Genomic DNA, 25,512 nt, shown 5'->3' on the forward strand with positions numbered 1-25,512 from the left:
TAATTATAGCTTGATAATACTTAAATACATTGGTATTTGTATAATCTCTCTGGAATCCCGGAGCTTACAGTTCGAAGCTGTCCAGTTCCTGTCTGGACAGTCCTACCCTCTGTGCATTGCAGAATGTCTCTCGAGTGGCTCCTCCCTCAGTGTTCCAGGGGAATATGTGTCCTGTCACTGTGGCAAGAGGCCAGAGCCTGAAGGATGAAAGGGCGAAGGTTTGCCACGGGGTGGGCAGACAGGCTCCAAAGGCAGATGGGTGGAGCCTCAAAGGCTCAGGTCTAAATCCCCACCTGGCTAGATCCAGATAGAAGACTGTTGGCACACTACCTAAGAACCACAAGGTATGCCTTAGAAACTGTTACCGTTGTTGCCTTCCTCCTACACCTTCCTCCTACAACTACCTTCTGCTTTTGTCTTCTAGTTATTTTCACTTCTTTCTTTAAGAATTGCCTCTTTGGTTTCTGTTGTACTTTGTTTCTTCTACTGTCTTCTCCCTCTCTCACCCTCTGACACACACACACCCAGTATCTCTAACTGCTTCCTCATACTTAGCCTTGAATGTGTCCATTTAAAGACTGACATTTTACCTAATTGTGTTCAGTTTTGTCAGAAAGTTTTTCTGGAGTTCACTGTGGTTCCTTACCTAATACATAGAAGTTTGTATGTACTATATATAATTTTTCTTTACAAAGTAGCATCTTTCACTTTAAGACCTAAAATTATCCTTATCTAGTTTTTTGAATTCGAATCTATTAGTATATAAATCTCTTCAACTTTGAAAGAACCAGGTCAATGAAAATCTAACTTACGCCCCCATAAGTATTTTTCAATCACATGTTTCTCAAGTAATGTGCCTGTGAATAATGACTAAATTTTTTGATTGTTCATATTGTTACATTAACTTGGTATACAGTTGTATTTACAATGACTGCAGCTTTGAATACAGAAACAAATATCTTTCTGGCTGTACAGATTAAATCAAGTTCTGGTATTGTCTGAGAGGCACGTTATAAAAATAAATCACTCCTCCATGCTGTAGGGCACCTTTACGCTTCGTGGCCATGTGTACCTGGATATAGGTGCCCTTCAAAAGTAGGAGAATTGACCTTGTATAAAACTAAAGTTTAAAAGTTACGTGTTAAATTTCACTCCATGCACTTACTCATCCAAACAACATAGTGACAGATGACAGACTATTGAAAATATAAAACTTGGGGGACAACGGGGAGAGATTTATATATGTAGTTCTTCTAGTCCTTAAAAAAATCAAGCAAGAGTTTCTTTTGTGAATTGAGGGAGGGAGAGAGAGAAACATGGCCCTTCTGGGAGCATACAGCCTTTTGAGGAGTTCACTATCCCATTTTCTTTAAAATATTTTTGTGCATACATTTGGCCATTGTAATTTGTAGAGGCTTATTTTGAAATTTTTAGTTTCTTAATCTTTGGTGAAAAAGATACTTATGTTTCTATATCTTATTACATCTTCGTGGTTCTGATGCAGAACATCCTTTTTATAACCCATTTTGTTTATGTTGCATCTAAATAATTTCAAAAGAATTTGAAAAGTTATAAAAAATTTAATGCTAAAAAATCAAGAGTCTATGTGGATCCTGAGAAACTTAACAGAAGACCATGGGGAGGGGAAGGGGGAAAAAAGAGAGGGAGGGAGGCAAACCATAAGAGACTCTTAAAAACTGAGAATAAACTGAGGGTTGATAGGTGGGAGGGAGGGGAAAGTGGGTGATGGGTATTGAGGAAGGCACCTGTTGGGATGAGCACTGGGTGTTGTATGGAAACCAGCTTGACAATAAATTTCATATCAAAAAAATAAAAAACCAAGAGTCTCCTTTGTGAGTTGAACTTTCCATCCATACAGTTCACAGTTTAGTATAACCGGATGGCTTGTTACTCACATAATAAACCACATAGCTGATTACAGGTTGTAGATAAGCGTAATAGACTTTGCTCAGTACTAATGACCAGCAAGAAAACAGAAGTCTTTAATCTTGGTAGGTTTCCCTCACTCCGAAGAAAACCGCAGGCTGAATGTTCCTGGAAAAGCAGACACAGAGGTGAGGCCCAAGTGAATATGTATTTTCTGAAAAATCAGGGGAGTTCTTACTTTAAAATGTCACATAAATGTAATTGTAGACTATAACTATAACATGTTTTTAGCTGTCTTTTTAATGCCCCAATTTCTAAGAAATCCTTCACTTAAATTGGCAATCAAGGCAAGATAATTTTCCTAAATCTTAAATTGAAAATTGAATTTTCTGTTTATTCACTGTTAATTTTTACATACGTTAATTTGAATAAGTCAATTCATTTTCCTTTCTCTAGGCATTATGAAAAACCTGCATTTCAGAGCCATAACAATGCTGATAGGTCTTTATTTTACTGGAACAATGACAAACCCATCAAGGAAAAGCAGTATTTCATTCAATTCTGAGTGCCAACGGAAGGGATATATTCTGACAAATTGTTCTTTTACTGGAGTGCATGATACACCTGTGGACAGACCACAGACAGCAGCCACAGTGGATACAAGTGCCCATTTCTTTAGGGCTCTCTTACAGTCCCCCATGAAAAAAGGAGACTGCAATATAAAACATCTGGACCTCAGTAACAATCTCTTTTCAAAAATAACCTTAAGCCCCCTTGCACACTTCCATGCTTTGGAAATACTAAACCTCAGCAACAGTTCCCTCTGCTCCGTCTGGTTGGATCTACCCAGTCCTAAGTCACCACGGCAGAAACGCCGCAGACGCAGCTTGAGACGTGGGCTTGCATTTCTACAGCTGTTAATTCTTCGAAGAAACAAACTCCGTGACATTCCCAAGGGTAAGTACAATTTTTAAAGATGGACTAGCCCAAGAAACAATGAGTATGTGGAGAGTTCATGTTTTATGCCCATTGGAATTCCATGGTGGTTTTCAGATTTGAGGAAATAGCTGAAAGTAAACCAATTTTATCAGAACAAATAAATGAGTTCCTTAGTGGAATTTCAAGTTATAATATGTGGAATTCATAGTCAATGCAATTTAATCTCCCATTATTATAACTTACAGTAATGTGATGTAGATTTGTCGAGAGATACTAGGAACTATTTAAGTGCTAAATAATCAGGTTTTTAAATTACTTTATCATATACATGTTACTTAATATAGGAAAGCACTAAGGAATAACTAGTTCATATACTTTCAATATTTAGCACAATTCAAATTAAGTATGTTGCCATATTTATAATTTTTCTTTTCTTAGAATACATTTTCTGCCCTCCAAATGTAGACTAGAAATATGCTGATGTTATATAATCAATATGGAAACTTTCTGATTCAGATCAAAATCAGAATTCTTCATCCTGGTTTCTAACAGGATACTCCACATATCCTGCTGTTATAATAAATTTTCATCCATTCTGACATTCAGTAGTCTACACGTTGGAGCTCTTTAAGGAATCACCAATGTTTTAATAAGAAAATGTGTCAGATTCATAATCCCTAGCTTCCTTTGCCATTTTTTATATTCAAGAGTGCTAAAACAATTTCCTTTCCTTGTTTGTTTTTAGGCTTGGTCACTGTTTGCTAAGTACTTACTTTATATGAGACACTATACTAAAAAAGAAAGTGTAAGGATATTGTCATTTTTTCCCTCCATCCCAAATTATGCATATTTAATTTTTCTTATTTTCAGTTCTTTCATATCTTCATTGATTTGCTCTTTCTCCAGCTTCTGGTCTGTTTTAAGCATCATTTTGAAAATAATAGCCTGGCAAGTGAAGGAATGATTATCCCAGGCACCATATCAACAGAATTGTGTAAGAAGGGGGAGGAGTCTCCTTTCCCTAAGCTTTTCCATAAAAGCAATTTGCAGGATTTTCAGTGTAAAGTATAAACTAATTGCACCTTATTTTATAATTTTTTGTATTATTATTTTTAAAAAACCTATTATTTGTAGAGCATTAGGAATTAAAAATTTTTTAAACTGAAGACCCTCATGTAACACAGTTGATCCTTGAACAATGCAGTTTGAAGTATGCAGGCCCACCTACACATGGATTTTTTAAATATATAAATACAGTAGAGTACTGTATATCTTTTCTATTTTATGGCTTTCTTAATAACGTTTTCTTTTCTCAATATTACTTTATTGTAGGAATATAGTACATAATACATATAACATACAAAATATTGACTTTTAAAAAAAATTTTTTTTAATGTTTTATTTATTTTTGAGACCAAGAGAGAGACACAGTGTGAGTGGGGAGGGTCAGAGAGAGAGGGAAACACAGAATCCAAAGCAGGCTCCAGGCTCTGAGCTGTCAGCACAGAGCCCGACGCGGTGCTTGAACCCACGAACTGTGAGATCATGAGCTGAGCTGAAGTCTGATGCTTAACCGACCAGCCACCCAGGCACCCCTATTTGACTTTCTTTTATGGGTAAGGCTTCCAGTCAATGACAGGCTTTTAGTAGTTTGGGGGGAGTCAAAGTTATATATAAACTTTTTACTGTGCTGGGGGTCAACACCCCTAAATCCTGTATAGTTCACGGGCCAACTGTATATATTAAGGTTTTTCTTTATGTGTATGTAGATATTTTGCTTTCAAAGTTGGATCATACTTTGCATAATATTTAATAATTCATATTTTGATATCACAGTATATTTTGAACATCTTTATATAATTAAGGACTCTCAAAAATAATATTTTAAATAACTGAATAGCTTTTATATGTACATATGTTATAATTGGATTGACCAAACAATATTTAGACTATTTCCATTTTGCTTGCTATCACTCTTTGATGATCATCATTATAGCTACACATATCCATATGATATAGCATATTTTTTAACTAGTATGGTATATGTGAATTTCAACCCCACAAATTCAATTGTACTAACCTTCTATGGTCTATAAGTCAACATAATTTCTGAATCTGAGCCCCCATTCAGTTGAGGATGGGATATAGAGATACTTGCACTTGACATCAGTCTTTCATGGGCTTTCCTCTGCCTTTCTCCAAATTTGTACCACAGCTCTATCTAGAATCTTCTACTCAGACAAGGCATCAAAGTATCTGTGTGTGTGTTTGTGCATATGCGTGTGTGTGTACATGAGTGTGTATGTGTGTGTGTGTGTTTGTGTGTATCCCTTACTCCTGTCAGGCAGAGAACATTACTTTAAAATTTTTCAGTTTGGAGAAGATTCTTCCCACTTTTTATTTTTATTAAACCCTCTGTCTAGGGGCACCTGGGTGGCTCAGTCGGTTGAATGTCCAACTCTTGATTTCAGTTCAGGTCATGACCTCACAGTTTGTGAGTTCAAGCCCTGCATCAGGCTCTGCACTGACAGCATGGAGCCTGCTTGGGATTCTCTGTCCCTCTCTCTGCCCCTCCCCCGCTCTCACTCTCTCTCAAAATAAATAAATAAATAAATAGACTTAAAAAAACACACACACTCAACAACCTCTATCTAGATCTAGAAATTCTTTTCCTCTAAAGGTTTAGGTCTTTAGAAAACAAAAACCAGAAAGACTTGTAGACTCCTCTGCTTTCTGCCCCCCACTGCGACTCCTTGGGGTCAGAACCTACCTTCTGCTTGAATGAGGAGAAATGGAAAGAGAGAAATAGAGATAAAAGATTAATATCTCAAAATATTACCCCACCACTGAACATATCTCCTTAAGGCGGACAAATTCCCCAGAGCTAATTAGAGGTTGGAGGGAATACAATTCCATTTAGGACCTAACACCCCTGTAAGATGCATTCAGCCCCATCTTCCTTTAACAAGTTCAATTTCTGCCTCCCAAAATACCAGGAAAAATATTAAACTTGCAAAGGAGGGAAAAATGTGAAATGAGCAAATCCTGTATCTGAGTTTCTATTAGAAGTCTAGCAAATGCAACCATAGAGAGATTAATGAAACCAATAGATGATGGAAGACCAATGCAAGCCCTGAATCTAATTGGATATAATTCAGAGTTCTTTTATCCATAGCATTGAGTGATTTGAATTATTTTCCCATAATCATCATACATTTCAGTTGAGTCCCCTGTAACATCCTTTTGCTGTTCTGGGATTCTGTAACTGTGGTTTACTGACTCTGATTTTGAAATCCTATCTTGGGGAGAAAAAGCTGGTAAATGAGAGGTGCTTCCTAGAGTACCATTCTATTTCTGACCCCCCCTTTTTTTTTATTCCTTTGTTTAACCCTGTGTAAAGGTAACATTTGGGGGTGCCTGGCTGACTCAGTAGAGCATGCTGCTCTTGATCCTGGGGTTGTAAGATTGAGCCCTACGTTAAAAAACAAAAAACTTTTTTTAAAGGTAACATCTGGATAATGTAATTTACTCATAGAATTGTTGTGAGGATTATTAAAGGAAAAAATGTATTTCCAGAACCTAACTTAACATGGTATTTGGCATAATAAATGGTAGCTATTAAAGTGTGTGAAAAGTACTTTGTATACTTGTAAAGTGCTTTGCAAATATTAGTTATTTTTACTCTCTTGGCACAAGTTGAGAATAGCAGTCTATTTAGAAACAAATTGTAATTATAAATTCCGTTTTGTCTAAATCTCAAGCTATCTTTTGAAATGTTAAATAACTATTGTAGTAGATGGAACCCCTAGCCCACTATAATTCACAAGCAGAGAATCATTTGTGTTTAACTATTTATATAAGTGCTTGCACTCATCTAAAATAATAATAAATTAGAGGTTCTCAGAAAGTAGCAATCAAGCAACTGGCCTGTAACACATGCGTACTTTTATAAATCATGCCTCACGACTTAAAATGGTGACAGTTTATAGAACCAATGAAAAGTTGCTTTCAGGAAAGCCCACCTTTGGACACTGACTAACCCAGTGTCAACTGATCGCCTATCTTCAGAATCACATGTGACGTCACCCACAAGCTTCATGTTAGGAAAAACACCCAGAGGAGGTGCTAGCCAATGCAATTTACAAAACAGTAGCTAGCCGTGACTTTAACCTTACTAATGATGCCACCTTCCTCCTATATTTTTGGAATACAGCATTAATAACAGAAAAATCAGTTTTAAAACATTTACAACAGTGGAATCAATCTCCAGTTATACTAGCCTACCTTCATCACGTGACTGGAGTGCCTGGAAATGTCTAAGGGCCAACATCTTACTGGGATTCCAATTAGGTTGACAGACCAGATTTGACAGCCTGACATTAACACACTAAAAATTTGTTTGGTAAAAACAAAAGTATGTTGTATTCTTTTAAATTTTTTTAAATGTTTGTTTAGTTTTGAGAGACAGAGAGAGCCTGACTGGGAGAAGGGCAGAGAGAGAGGAAGACACAGAATCCGAAGCAGGCTCCAGACTCTGAGCTGTCAGCACAGATCCTGACAAGGGGCTCGAACTCATGAATGGTGAGATCGTAACCTGAGCTGAAGTCAGATGCTTAACCTACTGAGCCACCCAAGCAACCCTAGTACTCTTTTAATTTTTAGGGAATTGAATATTGCCTGCTGATTGTTATTGGATTATGGAAATACCAACAAGCTGTATTCTCAAAACCAAGTCGGGTTCTAAAATAACAAAATGAAATGTATCTCATTAAGCTAAGAGGGCAAGGTCTTTGGCTCATGTATATATAAAAGACCTTTGGCTCAAGGTCTTTGCCTCATGTATTGAGGGCTGACCTTATAAATCAATACCTGTCTAGGACCATTCCAGACTCTTCCAATTCTTAATACTCTTTGAACTCGAAGCAATAACCCCTGAATATCATTGTTTTACATTATCAAGTTATCACTCTTAGGAGAACATTTAAGAAGTTGATAGTCCAAAGGAATGTTTCTAAGGCAATTTAATGTCTGGGCATACCTTCTGTGGCCTTGCTTCTAATAGACACTGAAATAATTTCTTGGAAATAATAAAACACCTCTGGCTTCTTAAATGCAAAGGCTAATCAGATTCCTGGCTCCCATGGCTTATGTGATCATCAGAAAGCAGTTCAATAAATAATTCCATCCCCACAAAAGTGCCTCCATATTTTCTTCCCAGTGTTTGACTCTAGCCTCCTGAAACATGGAATCTACCCTCTGATGTCCAAGCCCCAGCCATGAATGTACTTCTCAGCCTCTTTCATTCACCTGAGCATCCCCTCAACATTGATTCACATGCTAAATTTTTAAAAGAACATATTTTCCCCCATCAAGAAACACAGACAAGTATCTTATTTTTTTAATATAATTTATTGTCAAATTGGCTTACATACAACACCTAGTGCTCATCCCAACAAATGCCCTCCTCAATGCCCATCACCTACTTTCCCCTCTTCCCCACCCCCCATCAACCCTCAGTTTGCTCTCTGTATTTAAGAGTCTCTTATGGTTTGCCTCCCTCTCTGTTTGTAACTATTTTTCCCCCTTCCCTTCCCCCATGGTCTTTTGTCAAGTTTCTCAAGATCCACATATGAGTGAAAACATATGATATCTATCTTTTGCTGACTGACTTATTTCACTCAGCATAATACCCCCAGTTCATCCATGTTGCTGCAAATGGCATGATTTCATTCTTTCTCATTGCCAAGTAGTATTTCATTATATATATAAGCCACACCTTTATCCATTCATCAGTTGATGGACATTTTAGGCTCTTTCCATAATTTCACAGCCAAGTATCTTGGAGTTTACTCAAATTTCCCAACTCTGTCTTGGGAGACCCTAAACAAAGTCATTTATAGGACCCACACTAGTTCTTTCCATAAAATTAAACCTTAATTCTCTAAAATTGGAAGTAGGTGGAAATTCTTCACGTAGGAGGCATAACTGAACTCAACAGTCTTAATTCCCATCTACAGAAGTTTTCCTTCCTCTTGGGGATCTTAGCTTGATATTATGAAGGGAATCAAATAAGGGGGTATCCTCGTAACTCTCTGCCTTCAAAATCCCCACCCCCTCTTATGCTTAGGATGTTCTGGTCCCACCCTTCTTATTTACTCTTATATTGTTCTATGCTTCTATACTTCTTGTATTAATTAACATAAGTATTAGACTTCTGTTAATTGACGTTAAACAAGTCACTTAAGCTATGAAAAACTGCCCGGTTCTTATTTTTAACTGAAGATAATGGCATATACAGGGAGGATGCGAGGGTGGGAGATGGTGTTTGTAAATACTTGAACACACAGAGTGATGGTGTATGTAAAACATTTCTCAGTCCCTGGGACACAACAGGTGCTCAAAAATGGCAGTACCCCTCTAGTGCCTTTTGATCACCTTGAGGCTCTAATTCTGTTTCCCATCCCAGTCTTTGCTATGATGGTCACTTCTGTGATTTGAGGCACAATGGGTAACTGAAGGTGATTTCCCTTCTCTTTCTGCAAAAGTTCAGAGTTTATATGAAGTTTAGAGCACTCATCAACAATCTTGTCCCCACTGCTCAGGCTTCTGTAAGTCTAGACATTGTTGGAGCCTCCTGCTTCTCCATGTTCTGAGCACTCTTTTGATCCGTCCTCTGACTTTCTGAACCACCCTGATCTGCGAGACCATCACCACTATCAAGATAAGGAATTATCCATCACACCCAAAAGTTTCCTCGTGTCTCTTCGTAATCTATCTTTCCTACCCATCCTCTCTCCTCTGCCCAAGTAGCCACTGATCCCCTTTCTCACACTATAGATTTGTTTACATTTTCTAGAATTTTATATTAATGCAATCCTATGACATGTACTTTTATTTTGGGTATAGCCTCTTGCATTCAGCATAATTATTTTGAGATTCATCCATGGTGTTGTATGTATTAAAAGTTCATTCCTTTTCAGTGACAGAATTCCATTGTGTGGATATGCGTTTACTGGTCAGTGGACACTTAGGCTATCTTTGTTAGCTATTATAAATAAAGATGCTAGCTAAAGGGTTGGAGAAAGATAAAGCATTAAACACTAGTCAAAAGAAAAGTAGAGGAGGTACATTACTTTTAGACAAAGGAGACTTGAGCATAAGGAAAATTGTCAGGGATCAAGCACTACATAAAGGGGATAAAGGGGCCAATTCTTGAAGAAGACATAATAACTTTAAACATGAATGCACCTAACAGAGAATCAAATATGTGAGGAAAAAACTGGCAACTGAAAAAACAAATAGACAAATCTGCTGTAGCTGGAGACTTCCAACACTCACCTGTCAATTGATAGATTAAGCAGGCAAATAATCAATAAGGATGCAGTTGACTTGAATATCACCACCAATCAACTTGATCTAATTGACATGTATACAATACTCCCTACAACAACAGTAGAATACACATTTTTTTCAAGCTTCTACGAAACATTTACCAAGACAGACCATATTCTGGTCCATAAAACCCATCGTAACAAACTTGAATAAACAGAAATCATGCTTCCTAAACTCCACATATAAGTGAAATCATATGGTATTTGTCTTTCTCTGACTGACTTATTTTGCTTAGCATAATACACTCTAGTTCCATCCATATCATTGAAAATGGCAAGATTTCATTCTTTTTGATGTCTGAATAATAGTCCATTGTGTGTGTGTGTGTGTGTGTGTATAGTGTTACTCTATATAGAGTGTGTTTGTGTATGTGTATACTTTGCAAAGTATACTCTCAGATTACAATGGAATTAAACTGGAAATCAGTAACAGAAAGCTGCAAAACCCTCAAATCTCTGGAAACTGAACAACACATTTCTAGATAAGACATGTATCACAGAAGAAGTCTCAAGAAGGATTTGAAAATATTTTAAGCTAAGTGAAATGAAAATGCACTTATCAAAATATGTGGGATGTGGCAAAAGCAGTGGCTAGAGGGAAATTTATAGCATTAAAACCACCCATTGGAAGAAAAGTCTAAAATCAATAATGTAACTTTCCACCTAGGGAAATTAAAGAAATGAGATCAATGTAAACCTAAAGCAAGCAGAAGAAAAGAAATAATAGAAATTGCAGCAGAAATCAATGAAATTTAAAACAGTTAAAATCCACAAAACCAAAATGTGTTTCTTTGAAAAGATAAATAAAATTGATAATCCTCTAGCCAAGCTAACCAAGAAAAAAGTATGTCTAAGGGCCAACATCTTACTGGGATTCCAAATGGCCAGTCTCAGAGATAAAAGAGGGATCATCACTACTGTTTCTATTGACGTTAAAAGAATAATGAAACAAAGTCTTTGTGGCCAATATATGCTTTCATTTCTCTTGGGAAAATAACCTAGGCATAGAATGGCTGAGTTGGATGTTAAGTAGATGTTTAACTTTTGAAGAAATTGCCAGTGTTGTGTGAAGTCACAGTGTCATTTTAAATTCCCACTAGCATTATGTAAGAATTTCAGTTGTCCTACATCCTTACCCACACCAAGTATGGTCAGTCTTTTTAATTTCAGCCATACTAATTGATGTATAGTGGTGTATCATTGTGGTTTTAATTTGGATTTCCCTAATGACCAATGGCATTAGATATCCTTCTGTACGCTTGTCATCTGTAGATCTTTGATGATGTCTAGAAATCTTTGGCCAATATCTAAATTTTTTATAACTATTAAGCTTTTAGTGTTCTTTATATATACTGGATATAAGACTTTTCACAGATACGTGATTTGCAAATATTTTCTCCCAGTCTGTGGCTTGAGTATTTATTATTTTAACAATGTCTTTCAAAGAGCAGAATTTTTAATTTGGGGGAAGTACAGTTCATCTGTTAGCATATAAATTGTGTTTTGGTGTCATATCTAAGATATCTTTGCCTAATCCAAAGTCACAAAGATATTTCCCCTATATTTTCTTCTAGAAGTTTCATAACTTTACTTTTTTACATTTTAAGTTTATGATCTATTTACATGTAGGTTTAAATATAGGTTTCACAGCTAGGTTTATGATAGTTTTAAAATAGTCTGGGTTAATTTTTGTACATAGTATGAATAGCATATAGAAGTTTTAAAGATATGCAATTATTCCAGCGCCATTTGCAGGAAAGACTATTTTTTCCATCCTTTAACATGTATCCTATTCATGTTTTCATAGTTAAAGTGGGTTTCTTGTAGGAATTATACAGTTGGCCCTTGAATTTTTATCCAAATGGAGTATCTCTGCCTTTTAATTGGTGTTTTTAGACTATTATTTATATCTATCATATTGATTTTTTTTCCATTTGTTCCTTCTATTCTTAGTTCCCCCTTTTCCCTTTGCCTATTTTGCATTAATGGTGTATTTTTGAAATTAATCCTCTTTATCTCCTTTCTAGCCATAATTCTTTGCTGTTGCTGTGCTGTTTTAGGGGTTGCTTTGGGGTTTTTGATATACATCCTAACATCACAGTCTGTTTTTTATGTGGTATTATACCACTTGCCTATAACACAAGAAACTTACAACAGTATTCTTCCACTTAATTTCCCCTGATCTTTGTGCTAGTATTGCCATTCATTTTGCCACTACATATGTTATACTATTTTTTCTTTAAACATGGGCCTGCCCGTGTCTTTTTTTTTTCTTATGAAGTGTCCATGGTTAAACAGTAATGGTTACGAGATCTGAGTTTCAATCTGAGCTCCACAGCTCCACCTACTATGACATTGGGCAAGTTCCTAACTTCACTGCGCCTAGGTTTTGTCATTACGAGACGGTAACAGCTCCCAGGGCTTTATGAGGCTCAAAAGGACATGTTTGTGACATGCTTAAGGCATAAAGAGAGTGTACAATTACATAGGAGTTTTACAATGATTTCTTCCCTCCACTGAACTCCTAGGGTACACGTTCAATTCAGTTAAGCAGTGAGTTACTATAGGGAAATATGGGCTCACATCCATATATAGGCCAGGTAAGTGTCATGACAATGTTAAGGAAACTATAGTTGCTTTCATATTGGTGTCTTATGCTGCATTTTTTTTTCTCGCAGACCCATATGTTTGTAAATGAAAATGTGTAGGAATATTCTTCACTCCACGAAGAAACATATTTTTTTCCAGGGGTTATATTCAAAATACTTAACAACTGGACTGTAGCCTGGGCTTTCCAGTTGCATGCCTCCTGGCCATTGTGATGGAGCAGAGTCCTGCTTTGGTAGAGGGTGGACATTGCGGGGGAGGGGACTCACTGAGGTGCCTAGGGTCATGTGGCATCACAGGAGAGCTCCGCAATCATTATTTACAAACCAATATGGAAGCACTTCTTACTAGCATCTGCCAGCTGAATATCAGCCTTGGTTCTCTCCCATTTGGTTTTTTTTTTTTAAACAGGCAGCTTCTTGGCCTATCCTTTGTTTTCCTGGTTTTAATAGAGGCGTGAGTACAAAGAAATCATCTTCTGTAAGTGTCTGCCCCATCTAAAACAGGCAGCCCTCATTTGGCTCTCACCACTGTCTTGCGCCGGTTGGAACTTCAGCTTTTTCAAGAGAAGCTAGAAATGCAAATTTTTGTATTGCATCTTTATTGTTAGTTCAATAATTTTTAAATCTCTGAGAAGGTCAAACACCGTAACCTCTGGCTTATTGAATACATATTATATTCCAGGCATGGCAGGAGTTCACAAAGATGTGAATTCTGCCCTGAAGGGACTGGTCACCTAATGGAGAGGCTGACAGACAAATAACAGTTAGTTTTATAGTAGGATGGTGAGGATGTAGCTGCCTGTATAACTGGTAACTTTTTCTTGTATGTCTTATCACTCAGCCAGACACAAGGGCTCTATGCTCTATTTGTCCTCAGCACTATGTGCCTTGCTCTTAATGTTTTGATTGAGCTGTCCTCCTGATCTCTTATTTCACCTGTATGGCTGATGTGAACATACAATAACATGGATGGACAGCTATTTGAAGTAGGTCATCCTCTCTCTGCATGGTCAGTCTGATTACGAGGTCCTTGCAGACAGTACAGAGGAACAAACCCTTCTGGAATCGAACCAACCTGCTCTATTAGGTAGTAGTTGGTTAAAGACTCAAAGTACATGTGAGAACAGAGTGGAAGGAAACGTAAAAATGCAGGGCTGCCTTATGAGACTCAGACGAGTAATCAAATTTGGAAGTCTGCGAGGACAGGCACCTCCTTCTCCGCCTTTATTTTCTGGGCCAAATGGGCCTCCTGGTTACTCTCTGGAGTCAAGTGAAATACAAAGACAGAGACCAAAACCCAGTTAGATTATTTTGTCAGAAAACAAAATCTAGCTACAACTTACTACCTATGAAACATACATGAATGCCTAGTAATGTTCATAGTATCAACAATACCTCTGGAGTGTTCCTAGTACGGATCGTTTGGTTCATCTCCTTCCCGGGCTTTTTCTCTGCTTGCTCAGAACATATGTATCTGGTTTGCATGTGGCTTTTTCCCCAAGAACGTTGGAATCCTACTCTCTGCTGTTCTGCAACTTGACCTTTCCCCTCCCGCTCCCTTGGTCCCCCCTTCTCTTTCAGATGGAACAGTATGTTGGGGTACAGCTGTACCCCACTCCACTTTTTCACCATGATAAACAATGCAACAGTAGATATCACCCATTTATATTTTAATTTGCTTTTTATTTTTAACAGGACTGTGGAAACTGAAGTCATTACAGAGTTTGGACCTGTCGTTCAATGGGATATCACAGATAGGTTTTTCTGACTTTCGTAACTGCCTACGGCTGGAGAACCTCAACTTAAAGAGCAACAAAATATTCAGAATTCATCCAGGAGCCTTCAAGGACCTCAAGAAGTTACAGGTTATAAAATGACTTTTAGAGTATTCCAATATGTAGCCATATGGGCAATTACATTAGAAAAATATTTCTATTGAAATATTCCCCATGCCCAGGAGTACTGGCTGTTAGTCAAAAAGGATAAGTCTATTTAAGCATCTGACTTCGGCTCAGATCATGATCTCACGGTTTGTGGGTTCGAGCCCCACATTGGGCTCTGTACTGACAGCTCGGAGCCTGGAGCCCGTTTCGGATTCTGCATCTCCCTCTCTCTGTTCCTCCTCTGCTCTCACTCTGTCTCTCTCTCTCTCTCAAAAATAAATAAAGATTAAAAAAGTAATTTTAAAAAATTTTTTTAAAAAATCAAATGCCTCAGTCATGGACATGAGTGTTATTCCAACATATTACCCAGCACCAATATTTGGCACATTATTTTTCTAAATCAAACTAAACCCAGCTCCAACTTACCACTTACCAGCTGGCAAGAAATTAAATCGGAGTTATAATCGAGGCCCCCTCCCTGAGCCGCAAGGTGGGTCAAAGGTCACTGGGGTCTTGTGCAATCTGGAGCACTTGGGGAGGTTCCCCTGAGCCACGCTGGTCAATGCTGAGATGTCAGCAACCCAGGATGACATGGGGCCCTGAAGGCCTGTGACACTGTTGCTTCCAAACCCAAACTGGGCACTAAATATAAAAATGATAGTAACAACAGCTCATGCTTGTACATTACTTACCACATGCCACATACTGTTCTGAACGTCAGACCCATCCATCCTGGGGTCTCTACGTCACATTTTGGAGCCAGAACACCTGTCTCTCAGGCACTTTGCAATGAATCTCACTGAAGAACTGACAGCTGGGAGGGGGAAGCGTCCCAAAGCCCTGCTCTGGGCCCAGCAGCTTCCGTCCCTTCCCCAAGCAGTGTCCTCCACCTCCCTCTTCTCTGGGGGATATTGTAAAATCCTCCCACAGTACTCCCTTTAGAGAGGCTGAGGGGCCTCCAGTGTGACATCTAGCGATGTCTCAGGAAGAGACTTAGTGCCCCGTATCCTCTGTCACACACCCTCACTCTTCATGTAGGCCAGCATCGTTCGAGAGAAACCATTGTGAGCCAGGTATGCAGTTTTAGAGGCTCTAGTCACTAGATTCAGAAAGTAAAAATAAGTAGGTGAATTTCGTTTAGTAATACATATTTTTATTAAAAAAAATTTTTTTTAATGTTGATTTCTTTTTGAGAGAGAGACAGCGCGCGAGTGGGGGAGGGGCAGAGAGAGGGAGACACAAAATCCAAAACATGCTACAGGCTCTGAGCTGTCAGCACAGCACCCGACGCGGGGCTCGAACCCACGAACCGCGAGATCATGACCTGAGCCGAAGCCAGACGCTCAACCGACTGAGCCACCCCGGTGCCCCTGATAAAATATTTTTTAACCCGGTATACCCAAATATTATTTTTTACAAATATAAAGTTATGTAATCAATATAAAAATTATTAATGAGCTATTTCACATTGTTAAACCCTGGTGTATATTATTCACACCCATATCCCAATTTAACTAGTCACAGGTCAGTGCTCTAAAGCCACATGGGTGGTTAGTGGCCGTCAGATTAGACCGCAGCACCATAGCTGATTTTTCCCAATTTTATGAGAAGTGTTATTCAAGTATTGCTGCAAGACAAATTTCCAACTGCTCCCTTTCAACCAGGGTCCCCCAAGTCCCTCCGCTATTGAAGGGAGACCAGTAAAGCAGTGGTGAGGTGAGTAGACCCTGGGGTCAGCTGCCTGAGTTGAAACCGAAGCTCTGCCACTTTGCAGCCCCACAATCTTGGGCAAGTGACCCAATGTCTCTGTGCCTCAGTTTTCTCATTTGAAAAAACAGAGATGACTTCATTCCTTCCTCATAGAATGTTATGAGAATTAAATGTTTGAATGCACATAAAGTGCTTTGAACAGTGTTTGGAATATAGCAAGCTCTTTTTTTTAATGTTTATTTATTTATTTTGAGAGAGAGAGAGAGGGAAAACCCCAAGCAGGCTCCGCACTGTCAGTGCAGAGCCTGACGCGGGGCTTGATCTCAGGAACCACGAGATAGCGACCTGAGCTGAAATCAAGAGTCAGATGCTTGGCCGACTGAGCCATCCAGGTGCCCCAAGCTCTTTATAAACGTAGACTACATATAGAAATTCTAAAGTGGCCACGGTATCCCACTAGTTTAACATACAAATCTGCTTGTGCCACTTCTTGTTAGAACCCCTCCTAAGCTTTCACAACAAGAGCTTGGCCCCCGCCTGCCTCTCCAGCCTCATTGCAAACCACTCTCCCCTTGCTCACTGCACTCCTATCTTCACACTAAGGCCTCCCCACTTGCTGATCCTTTGGAAGAGCTAACTCTTATGAATCCCTCAATGTCACTTCCTCAAGGAAGCCTTCCCGGGGCCTCCAGATTGAATTAGTTGCCTGTTTATATACACTTATAATATGCTATGCTTTTTCCTTATTGCATTCATCACAACAGAAATCATCATTTAGTTTTAGGGATGGTTAGTTGTTAATGCCTACATCCCCATAATCCTTACGCTCCTTGAGGACATACACCATAATCTATTTTGTTTTCTAGTGCTTTGCATATGTCTAATTCATAACACATATTTTAAAACACTTGTCGAGCAAAGGAATGAATAAGTAGATGATCATGAACAGGTGTATTAGTTACCTATTGCTGTGTAACAATTACTACCAATTTAGCAGTTCCAAACCCCACATTATCTCATAACTTGCAGGGTCCGGAAGCCAGGCAGGGTCCCTCATCCTTTGCTAGGGCTACTTCAAGAGGCTGCAGTTAAGGTGTTGGCCAGGGTTGGAAGCTCACCTGAAGGTCCAGCTGGAGATGAATTCACTTCCAAGCTCATGTGGTTGTTGACAAGACTCAGTTCCTGTGAGCTGTTGAACAATTCCTTACCGTCTGTCAGCCGAAGCCTCCCCTCAGTTCCATGCCATGGGGGCCTCTCCGTAGAGCAGTTCACAGCATGGCAACTTGCTTTAGAGCCTGAAGGGCAGAGCCTGCCAGCAAGAAAAACATTACAATCTAATATAATGTGATTATGGGAGTGACATCACATTGCTTTTGCCATATTCTGTTGCTTAGAACCAAGTTACAGGCCCTGCCCACGCTCTAGGGGAGGAGACCACTCAAGGGTGTGAATACCAGGAGGCAGGGTCGCTGGGGACCATCTTTGCCACAGTATTGATCAGAGCAGATGAGAAAGTGCTCCCCAATTCGCCACAAATAGGTTGCAGATTGCCTGGGAACCTCGTTTAACGCACTGGATACTGATTATAAGTGTATTTGTGTATGTAATTGCCCTATGTCTGTTTTTATCTCCTGTGCATTTTTGCTGTGCTTCATTAGTGTTCTGTAGCTCGCATGCAACAGATGCTACAGGCCAACTAAAAACCAGCGCCAGGAATGTTTTCAATCCTCTGTAATTCTTGCTTCACCTGACCTGCCCAGAATCATACAATTTCTCCTTCTCCATTATCCCTTCTCCGTGTTTGGCAAGAACTCTAAAAACTGGTTTTGGAACTCGATGGATATATTTGGTACCAGAAAGCTGAATATTAAAATAGATGTTTTCTTCTTTTTCAGGAGATGTATTTAATACTTACACTATGCTATGTGTTTTCCCGTGAGGGCATCTTTCCAGAAGCCAGATAGATTTTTCAAAGCATACAGTCATCATCGTGTTTAGATAGAATGAGATCTATGTAAACTGACATTTCAGATTAGCATTCTGTATCTTTCCCGTTCTTCCTAGATGCAGTGATTTGTGGAGCTATATTAGGTGCCTCCCAATCTTTCTGTAACGTACACCCCTTTCAGATGTTGGTGGATGGCTTCTTTCTTTAGCCAAATTGGACTGTTCTGCTTTCATCTTTTCTCAGAAATTACTCCTCCCGAATCATTTGATTCGTTTTCTGTCCTTGCTTCAGTTTTGTTTTCAGTCCCATGATTTGTAATATAATAAGATGCTAGGGTGACACAAATGTAGACAATGCACTAAAAAGAAAGTGACCAGCTGAAAACCATCAGAGGATTTCACTCTGTTGCTGAGGAGGGGTACAGAAGAAAGCTATTGGTCCCAGGCCAGGCCGGGCCAAGCAAAGTGGTTTAATTTTCTCCCTATCCCCCTCCTGGTCTCCTACTTCCTATTTTTGGCAACCCTCCTTTGGGAGTCAAGACTGCTTGGTTACTCAACACTGGAAAGGTTGCCCTCACTACCTAAGTTCAGGGAGAATTCCGATTCTACCTGTAGTGGTCTTGGTCATGGTGCTCTTGTTTGAATCTGCTCTTCTTAGGAATTTATAGAGCCCAAGATATCAGTGCTGTTTTTTTCCCCTGATGTTTAGAAAACAAATGACCTGGATAACATTCAGTCTCTCTGGCTTTCATCCATGGCCCACTTTCCTTTTTTTTTTTTTTTTTTTCCTTCCAGCAAGGTTTGCATTTTCTCTTTTATGATTTTCTGTTCTTCTAATGACCACCTGCCCCTCCTCAAGCCCCACCTCTGCCTCCCGCTGCCTCCCCCCACCCACCCAGCCCTGCACTCCAGTGCAGTGGGAGATCAGGCTCTGAGAGAGCGTGTTCCAGAGTGGAAGGCGCACGGCTGTGGGGCTAGATCAGCTCTCAACTCTGCCATTTCATTCATTCATTCCTTTCTCCATTATTTACTGAGCACCTGCCATGTACCAGGCCCTAGTAGCAGGGGCTAGGTGGTAAGTTTCCTCCTCTGAGGAAGCTTTGGGGAGGATTGGAGATAATGCATGTGAAGCGCCTGATGGAAGGCCTGGTACACAGCAGCACTCGGCCAATAGTAGCTGGAGCTACACCCAACTGCTCTTCCTGCCGTATCGTGTCACGGCCATATCCAACTTCAGCAGATCTGGCTCTGTGTTTCTAGAGCCACCGAATCCTTTTTGTTTCCCAGGTTCCCCTTCATTTCTTTTCTTTTTTTTTTTTTTTTTAATGTTTATTTATTTTGAGAGAGAACACGTGGGAGCAGGGGAGGGGCAGAGAGACTGGGAGAGAGGATCCCAAGCAGGCTCTGTGCTCACAGCGTAGAGCCCGACGTGGGGCTCCATCTCACAAACGGTGACATCACGGCCTGAGCCAAAATCAAGAGTCAGACGCTTAACCGACTGAGCCACCCCGGCGTCTCTCCCCTTCATTTCTGATCAAACTAGAAAAATTAGTCATCTTGTGTATACTAGGTATCCATGGATGCAGGGAAATGTACTACTACCCTTGAGATAATAGTTGATGCAAAAGATCTCTCTGCTACTTCTGGTCAACCACAGTTCTGTGTTCTATGCACTCATCATCCAGCATCTTCTGTCACTGTCAAGATCACAGTGCTTCTAGAAATTCCAGACCTGGTATCTAATTCTAGACCTTGATAACAACAGGAAGTCTAAGTTTTATCTAACAGTTCAAATCATAGTAGAGAAGAAAGGGAAAATGATTAGGCATCTAATATAGGTAGGCACAATACTTAAAGCTTTCACATTCATTTAATCCTTACAACAACCCTAGGGGGTAGGTTCCTAAAAAGTGAACAGTTTGCTGAGGCTGATAGAGTTGCTAGGGGCAGAACAGAAATTTAAACCCAGTATTCTCTAACTCTCACATCAGTGCAAAATTCATATTGCCTCCATACCAATGTAAGCAATATCTGTATTGTTTATTTTGTCTCCAAAGTCTTTTATTCACAGACTGTCCTAAATTTGTTCCTTCTCAAGCAGGTTGTAGACCTCAGCAACAATGTTCTCACCACCATCCTGCCAATGATGCTCATTGCCCTAGAATTTCCCCATCTGGAGGTGGACTTGGCTGATAATCGATGGCAGTGTGACCATAGTGTGGCAGCCTTCCAAAATTTCATTTCTGAATCCTGGAGGAAAACATGGAATATAATTTGCAGCCAGTCTGTAGGTAAGTCAGTGGTGCCTCTTTTTCCTAGAATGTTCCAGCTGAACTGAAAAAAAAAAAAAAAAAAAAGCCCATGAAAAATTTAGTCTCATTTGAAATGGTGACAGTCTCCCTAAAGCAAAAATGTTGATTATGGCATTAAGTCAGCCACACACTGTGTCACAGAATCATCACTGCTACCTATTTCTCTCACTTCATGAATAATTTTCTTCACAGGGTCAAAGAAACCTAGTTTAAATAGCTCAGAAACAATTAGATTTGGTCAAAAACAGAAATTTCACCAGAAGAGAAAGCCCCAAAATGTCGCATTTTTATCCCAATTCTTAACAAATATTTGATCAAAGAACGAACTTTTAAAATGTGAAACATGATTATTTAAAGTGCTTGCCCCTGAAAATAACACTGTATGTTAACTATACCGGAATTAAAATAAAATAAAATAAAATAAAATAAAATAAAATACTTCCTAACCCTCTGAAAAGATATTCCTATAGATAAACAAAACATACATATTTCAAAAATATACTTTTCTTTGATTTGTTCCCTGACACTTTCCCCAAATGCTAGACCACATTACTAGAGTTGAGCATTCTGAAAACCTTTTTTTGCCATTAACTATCTTGGCTAAAGATCCCAAGCCCCTCCTGGTTGTGGGATGGGAAGTGTTTTTCAGTGAGCCCTGGGCTCTCCTCTGTTCACGGCTGCACTAAAGGACAAGCAAGGCCGTGCTTACCAGGTTTAGAAGAAATCCACGAAGACCACAGAGAAGTCTTAACGTTAGCTGTGGGAAAGATAATGGTGCACGTGGGCAGAGCCAGGGCGGGCCTTGCAGGGCCCTGATGGAACGTTCTCGGAAATGTGCGGCAGGGGAGGATGTGGAGGAAGGAGGAGCGACGCAGCTGTCCCCTCCAGTCTCGCTTCTTTCCTCCCCTGGGCAGCAGTCGGGCAAGAAGCCTAAGAAACACCCAGCCTCCTGGGCCTACGAGTAGACCTAAGCCAGACAGCCACGTGCACAAGCGCAGGGAGCCGCAGACATCCTATTGGCATTAGACAGTCGCCCGATCCATCAGTAAGGCTGCTTATACGCTTCAGATGTAGTTAGATGGGGGACTCACGCAAGCTTCTGAAGCCACCAGAGCCCTCCTTCAGCGTCCACTCACTGTGCGTTTCCCCCACCCCACTTGCAGGGAACGAGGAGGCCTACCGGTGGAGTCCCCAAAGAATTTCCAGGGAGACCCGCCTTCCTCTCGTTACTATGAATCCTATGAAAAGCCTCATAGCAGGCAGAGACGAGCGGCCCCAGGAGGGACCATCCGAGCACTTTTCCACCCCGGGGAGCAAGGACCCTGCCGGTACCCACCCCAGTGAGAAGCGGAGCCGGCTGCCGAGATGGGTCAGGAGCCCCGTAAAGGAGGAGGCTTCCCAGGACCTCACCCTGGCGGTGTGCCTGGCGGTGTTCATCACGTTCTTCGTGGCTTTCTGCCTGGGGGCTTTTGCCAGGCCTTTCCTGGACAGACTGTGGCAACAGAGGTGCGGACACAAAAGGCCCAGTTCGGATAACGCGTACTCCAACGAGGGCTTCTGTATGGACATCGAAGCTGCAGGCAACACCCAGGGCCTGAGGACAGACCTGCCTCTCGGTGAGAAGCAGGCCCCGGCAGGCCCCGATGCTGCTGCCCTCCCCGACGGAATTCTTTCTGGCAGCCAGCAGAGCAGGGGACCGTGCGGGGACCATAGTGGCCCTGGGAGTAGAAAGGATGACGTACTTCTGAGTGACAGCGAGGCCCGCTCCACTCTCCGAGGACAGACAAACGCCGATCATAAGGAACCAACTCCTGCAGGACAGGATCACATCTACCAGAAAGATGTTTTTGGAGAAATAAATTATGCGACGGTGGCCCAGGAAGATTCTCTCAGCGAGCACTCAGTGGGTGTCCCTGCGGCAGCTGGCAGATTGCTAACTGTCTCTGGATCAATTCATAGTGATTCGGATGAATTCAACGCACCACTCTCACAAGGAATGACAGCTTCTCTCTCTAAAATGCAAGCATGTACGAAAGCACAGAGGACTGCAGAGAATGAGAAAAGAGGGGACACCGAATGGTTACCTTCGGAGTTTTCGGAGGAAACGCAAGTGAGCATTTACACGAATCTGCTGGACACACAGCAGCAGAGGCTCACGAGGGCCAGTGCTGAGGAGGGGCTTCCCGCCTGCTCCAGCGAGGTCACACTCGGTGACCCAGGAGAGATGAACCCATCCCCACCAGTCCTTCCTCCGGGATGGGGCCGTGACCTGCGTGTCACGCCCGCTAACACGGAACCAGAGCAGAAACATGCTCCTTGTGACCCTCAGTGCGAGCTGGACAGCAACTACGATTCTGATGAAGGGTCTTTATTTACCCTCAGTTCGAGTTCAGATGATGAAAGAAATGTGACCGATGAAGAGGCACATGGCGAGGAGAGCCACAGGGCCAGCGGGCCCCCAGAGGACAAGGACTCAGGGGTGAGGAAGGACAATGTTACATCATTAGAGGATCCTGAGGCCTACAGCACTTTCCAGAAGATTCTGGGGAAATGTGAGAATCAGGAGGATCATTTTGAAAAACCTCTCATTTTTGGTCCAGACTCTGGTTTATACAAGACTTATCTGGAAAGTGCCTCTAACACTCGTACAGTTGAGGATGCCTTGACCTTGCCTGGATCATCGGCCAACAGTCCCCTCAAGGACGAGATCGCAGGCAAGGTCACTTATGATTATGCCACAGCTCTCCAATCTGAGGCAGTAGAGTGGCAGTGCTCACTTAGAGACTTAGAATTTTTCAGTGTAGATGTCTTACCACAAAGACCATCATGTTCTCCTGAAGCTCCCTCAGATTCTGATAAGAGTGACTGTCATGAAAGAGACTCAGATATTTACAAATACGAACCTTGCATTCAGGGGAGAAACACAGCTCAAAATGATACTCCTCTCAAGGTCACTACAGGTGAAAACTTAAGACCCTCACCACAAAATCCTGAAAGGGTCAACATGAATTCCCACCCGATAGACACTGATGCAAATGAGGGGTTGATACGTCCTCTTGAGAACTATAATTCCAGGAAGGTTATAAGCCAAACTCGATTGTTACAGTCCTGTGGTGACGAGCCAGCTCTTCAGTGTGAAAGAGAAGAGAGGGATTATACTGAAAACAGTTCCAGGAGCCAGGGGCCGTTGTTACAAGAGCCTCCAAATGAAACCAGTTCAGTAGGAGCACAGGAGCCCTTTGGTGATAGAGACTGGGGTACATATTCACAGGAGAATGTGTCGCAGTCAGAAAAGGAGCACTGTAACGTCTCTACTCAAATGCAGACCCAGAACAACCTGTTGGGAGTTGGCTCTCTGTGTGAGGACCAGCTCTACTATGACAGAGACCAGGACATTTGAAAGTCAAACGGAACTCAAATAGCATTTTAGTATAGACCGAAGCACTGGACAGAACGGCTGAACCCATTTTAACAAATTCTGCACAAAGGACATCACAGCTTTTGAGAGGTTGATCATGAAACTACAAAGTTGGGGGGGATTCAGAGTAACTCTAAATTGGTTTTTTTTTTTTTTCCCCATAAGTTATGTTAAAAGAGGGACCATTTTGTAGACCAAACAGTAAATTAAAAATCAGTCTGATTCTTCTACCTCTCTGGTCATTCTTCCTCGGGCTCCTTTCTACTTCTTTCTACGCTCCCCTGTTAAATACCTATGTTTCCTAGGGTGTGGTCCTTTCCAGGACCTGTCTTCTGTCTTCTCACTCAATCCACTTTCCCTGTGTGAACTGTCCATTCCACCACCACCTTAACTGCTGATGTTTTTGTTTCTGTAACTCCAGCTCTGAAATCTTCCTGGAACTTCACACTCGCATCCAGCTGCCATTTGGATATTTCCATAGGCACCTCCAACCAAGTGTGTCCAAAATGAAGCTCATTAGCTCCGCCTAATCCTCTCCACCCACCATATCTGATCCTCTGTGCCCCTTTTCGCCATCTACTCGGTTGCTCCATCCAGAAACCCAGGAGTCATTCTTTTGACTTCCTCCTCACTTCCCACATCTAATTCATTAGTCAGCAGGAACAGCCAAGTCTAGCCCCTAAACATCTACCAAATCTAGCCCCTCTTCTCTGTCCACACTGCCAGCTTTTGCTCTCACCTTGACCTTCCCACTGGATCTAAGATAATAGCACACCAACAGGTTTCTTTACCTCCAGTCCTATATGCTGTTATTATTTCCCACAGTACAGCCAGGGGGCAGTCCCTAAAATGCAAATATGATCATGAGGCTCCCCTGATTGGAGTCCATCGATAGGCTTTTCTGCTTCACTTCAGCCCCAGATAACTCCCTGCCCCCGGGTCTTTGCCCCTGTCACAACTGTCCTCAATGTACTTCCCAACCCCACCCAACGACCGCACCCAAACAAGCCCTCCTCTGGCTCAGTAACCCCTACTCTGTTCTCACATTCATGTTCACTTCCTCAGGGAAGGCTTCTTGGACCCCCTGAGCAAGTTAGCTTTTTCCATTACAAACTCTCATTACATAAGCATCATCCTTCACAGACAAGAGCTTATCGCAAGTAAAATTAAATAGGTATATTTGTGATTATTGATTTAACGTCTGTCTGCCCCTTGTATATTATAACCTCCAGGAGAACAACAATAACAAAATGTGCCTTGCCTCCCCAGGTCTGTCATTTAGGTTTTCCATACAACAATGTATTAAATAAATGAGTGAAAACAAACCCTTTATTACAATGTACAGGGATGTCCATGATCTGGCCCTGCTTTCCAGGCAGTTTTCCATCCCGTATTTATTTCATTGTGCTCTACCTC

The 25,512-nt window shown here is 41.0% G+C and overlaps 1 protein-coding gene across 3 annotated transcripts; it reads left to right on the forward strand.

Annotated features, from left to right (window-relative positions):
- Positions 1-51: 51 nt before the first annotated feature.
- LRRC66 (leucine rich repeat containing 66) lies at positions 52-24,316 on the forward strand. 3 transcript variants are annotated; one of them, XM_045474089.1, is made up of 6 exons: positions 52-344; positions 2,017-2,075; positions 2,344-2,844; positions 14,522-14,691; positions 20,465-20,657; positions 21,842-24,316. In XM_045474089.1, exons 3-6 carry the CDS (start codon positions 2,349-2,351, stop codon positions 24,076-24,078), a joined length of 3,096 nt encoding a protein of 1,031 aa, XP_045330045.1. In that variant the 5' UTR covers positions 52-344; positions 2,017-2,075; positions 2,344-2,348; the 3' UTR covers positions 24,079-24,316. The 3 variants fall into 3 exon arrangements, with proteins under 3 accessions (XP_045330045.1, XP_045330047.1, XP_045330046.1); XM_045474091.1 differs by having other exon boundaries at positions 20,468-20,657; XM_045474090.1 differs by lacking the exon at positions 2,017-2,075.
- The last annotated feature ends 1,196 nt before the right edge of the window (positions 24,317-25,512 follow it).

This window comes from Leopardus geoffroyi, chromosome B1, assembly GCF_018350155.1.
Source record: "Leopardus geoffroyi isolate Oge1 chromosome B1, O.geoffroyi_Oge1_pat1.0, whole genome shotgun sequence".
Taxonomy (NCBI): Eukaryota; Metazoa; Chordata; class Mammalia; order Carnivora; family Felidae; genus Leopardus; species Leopardus geoffroyi.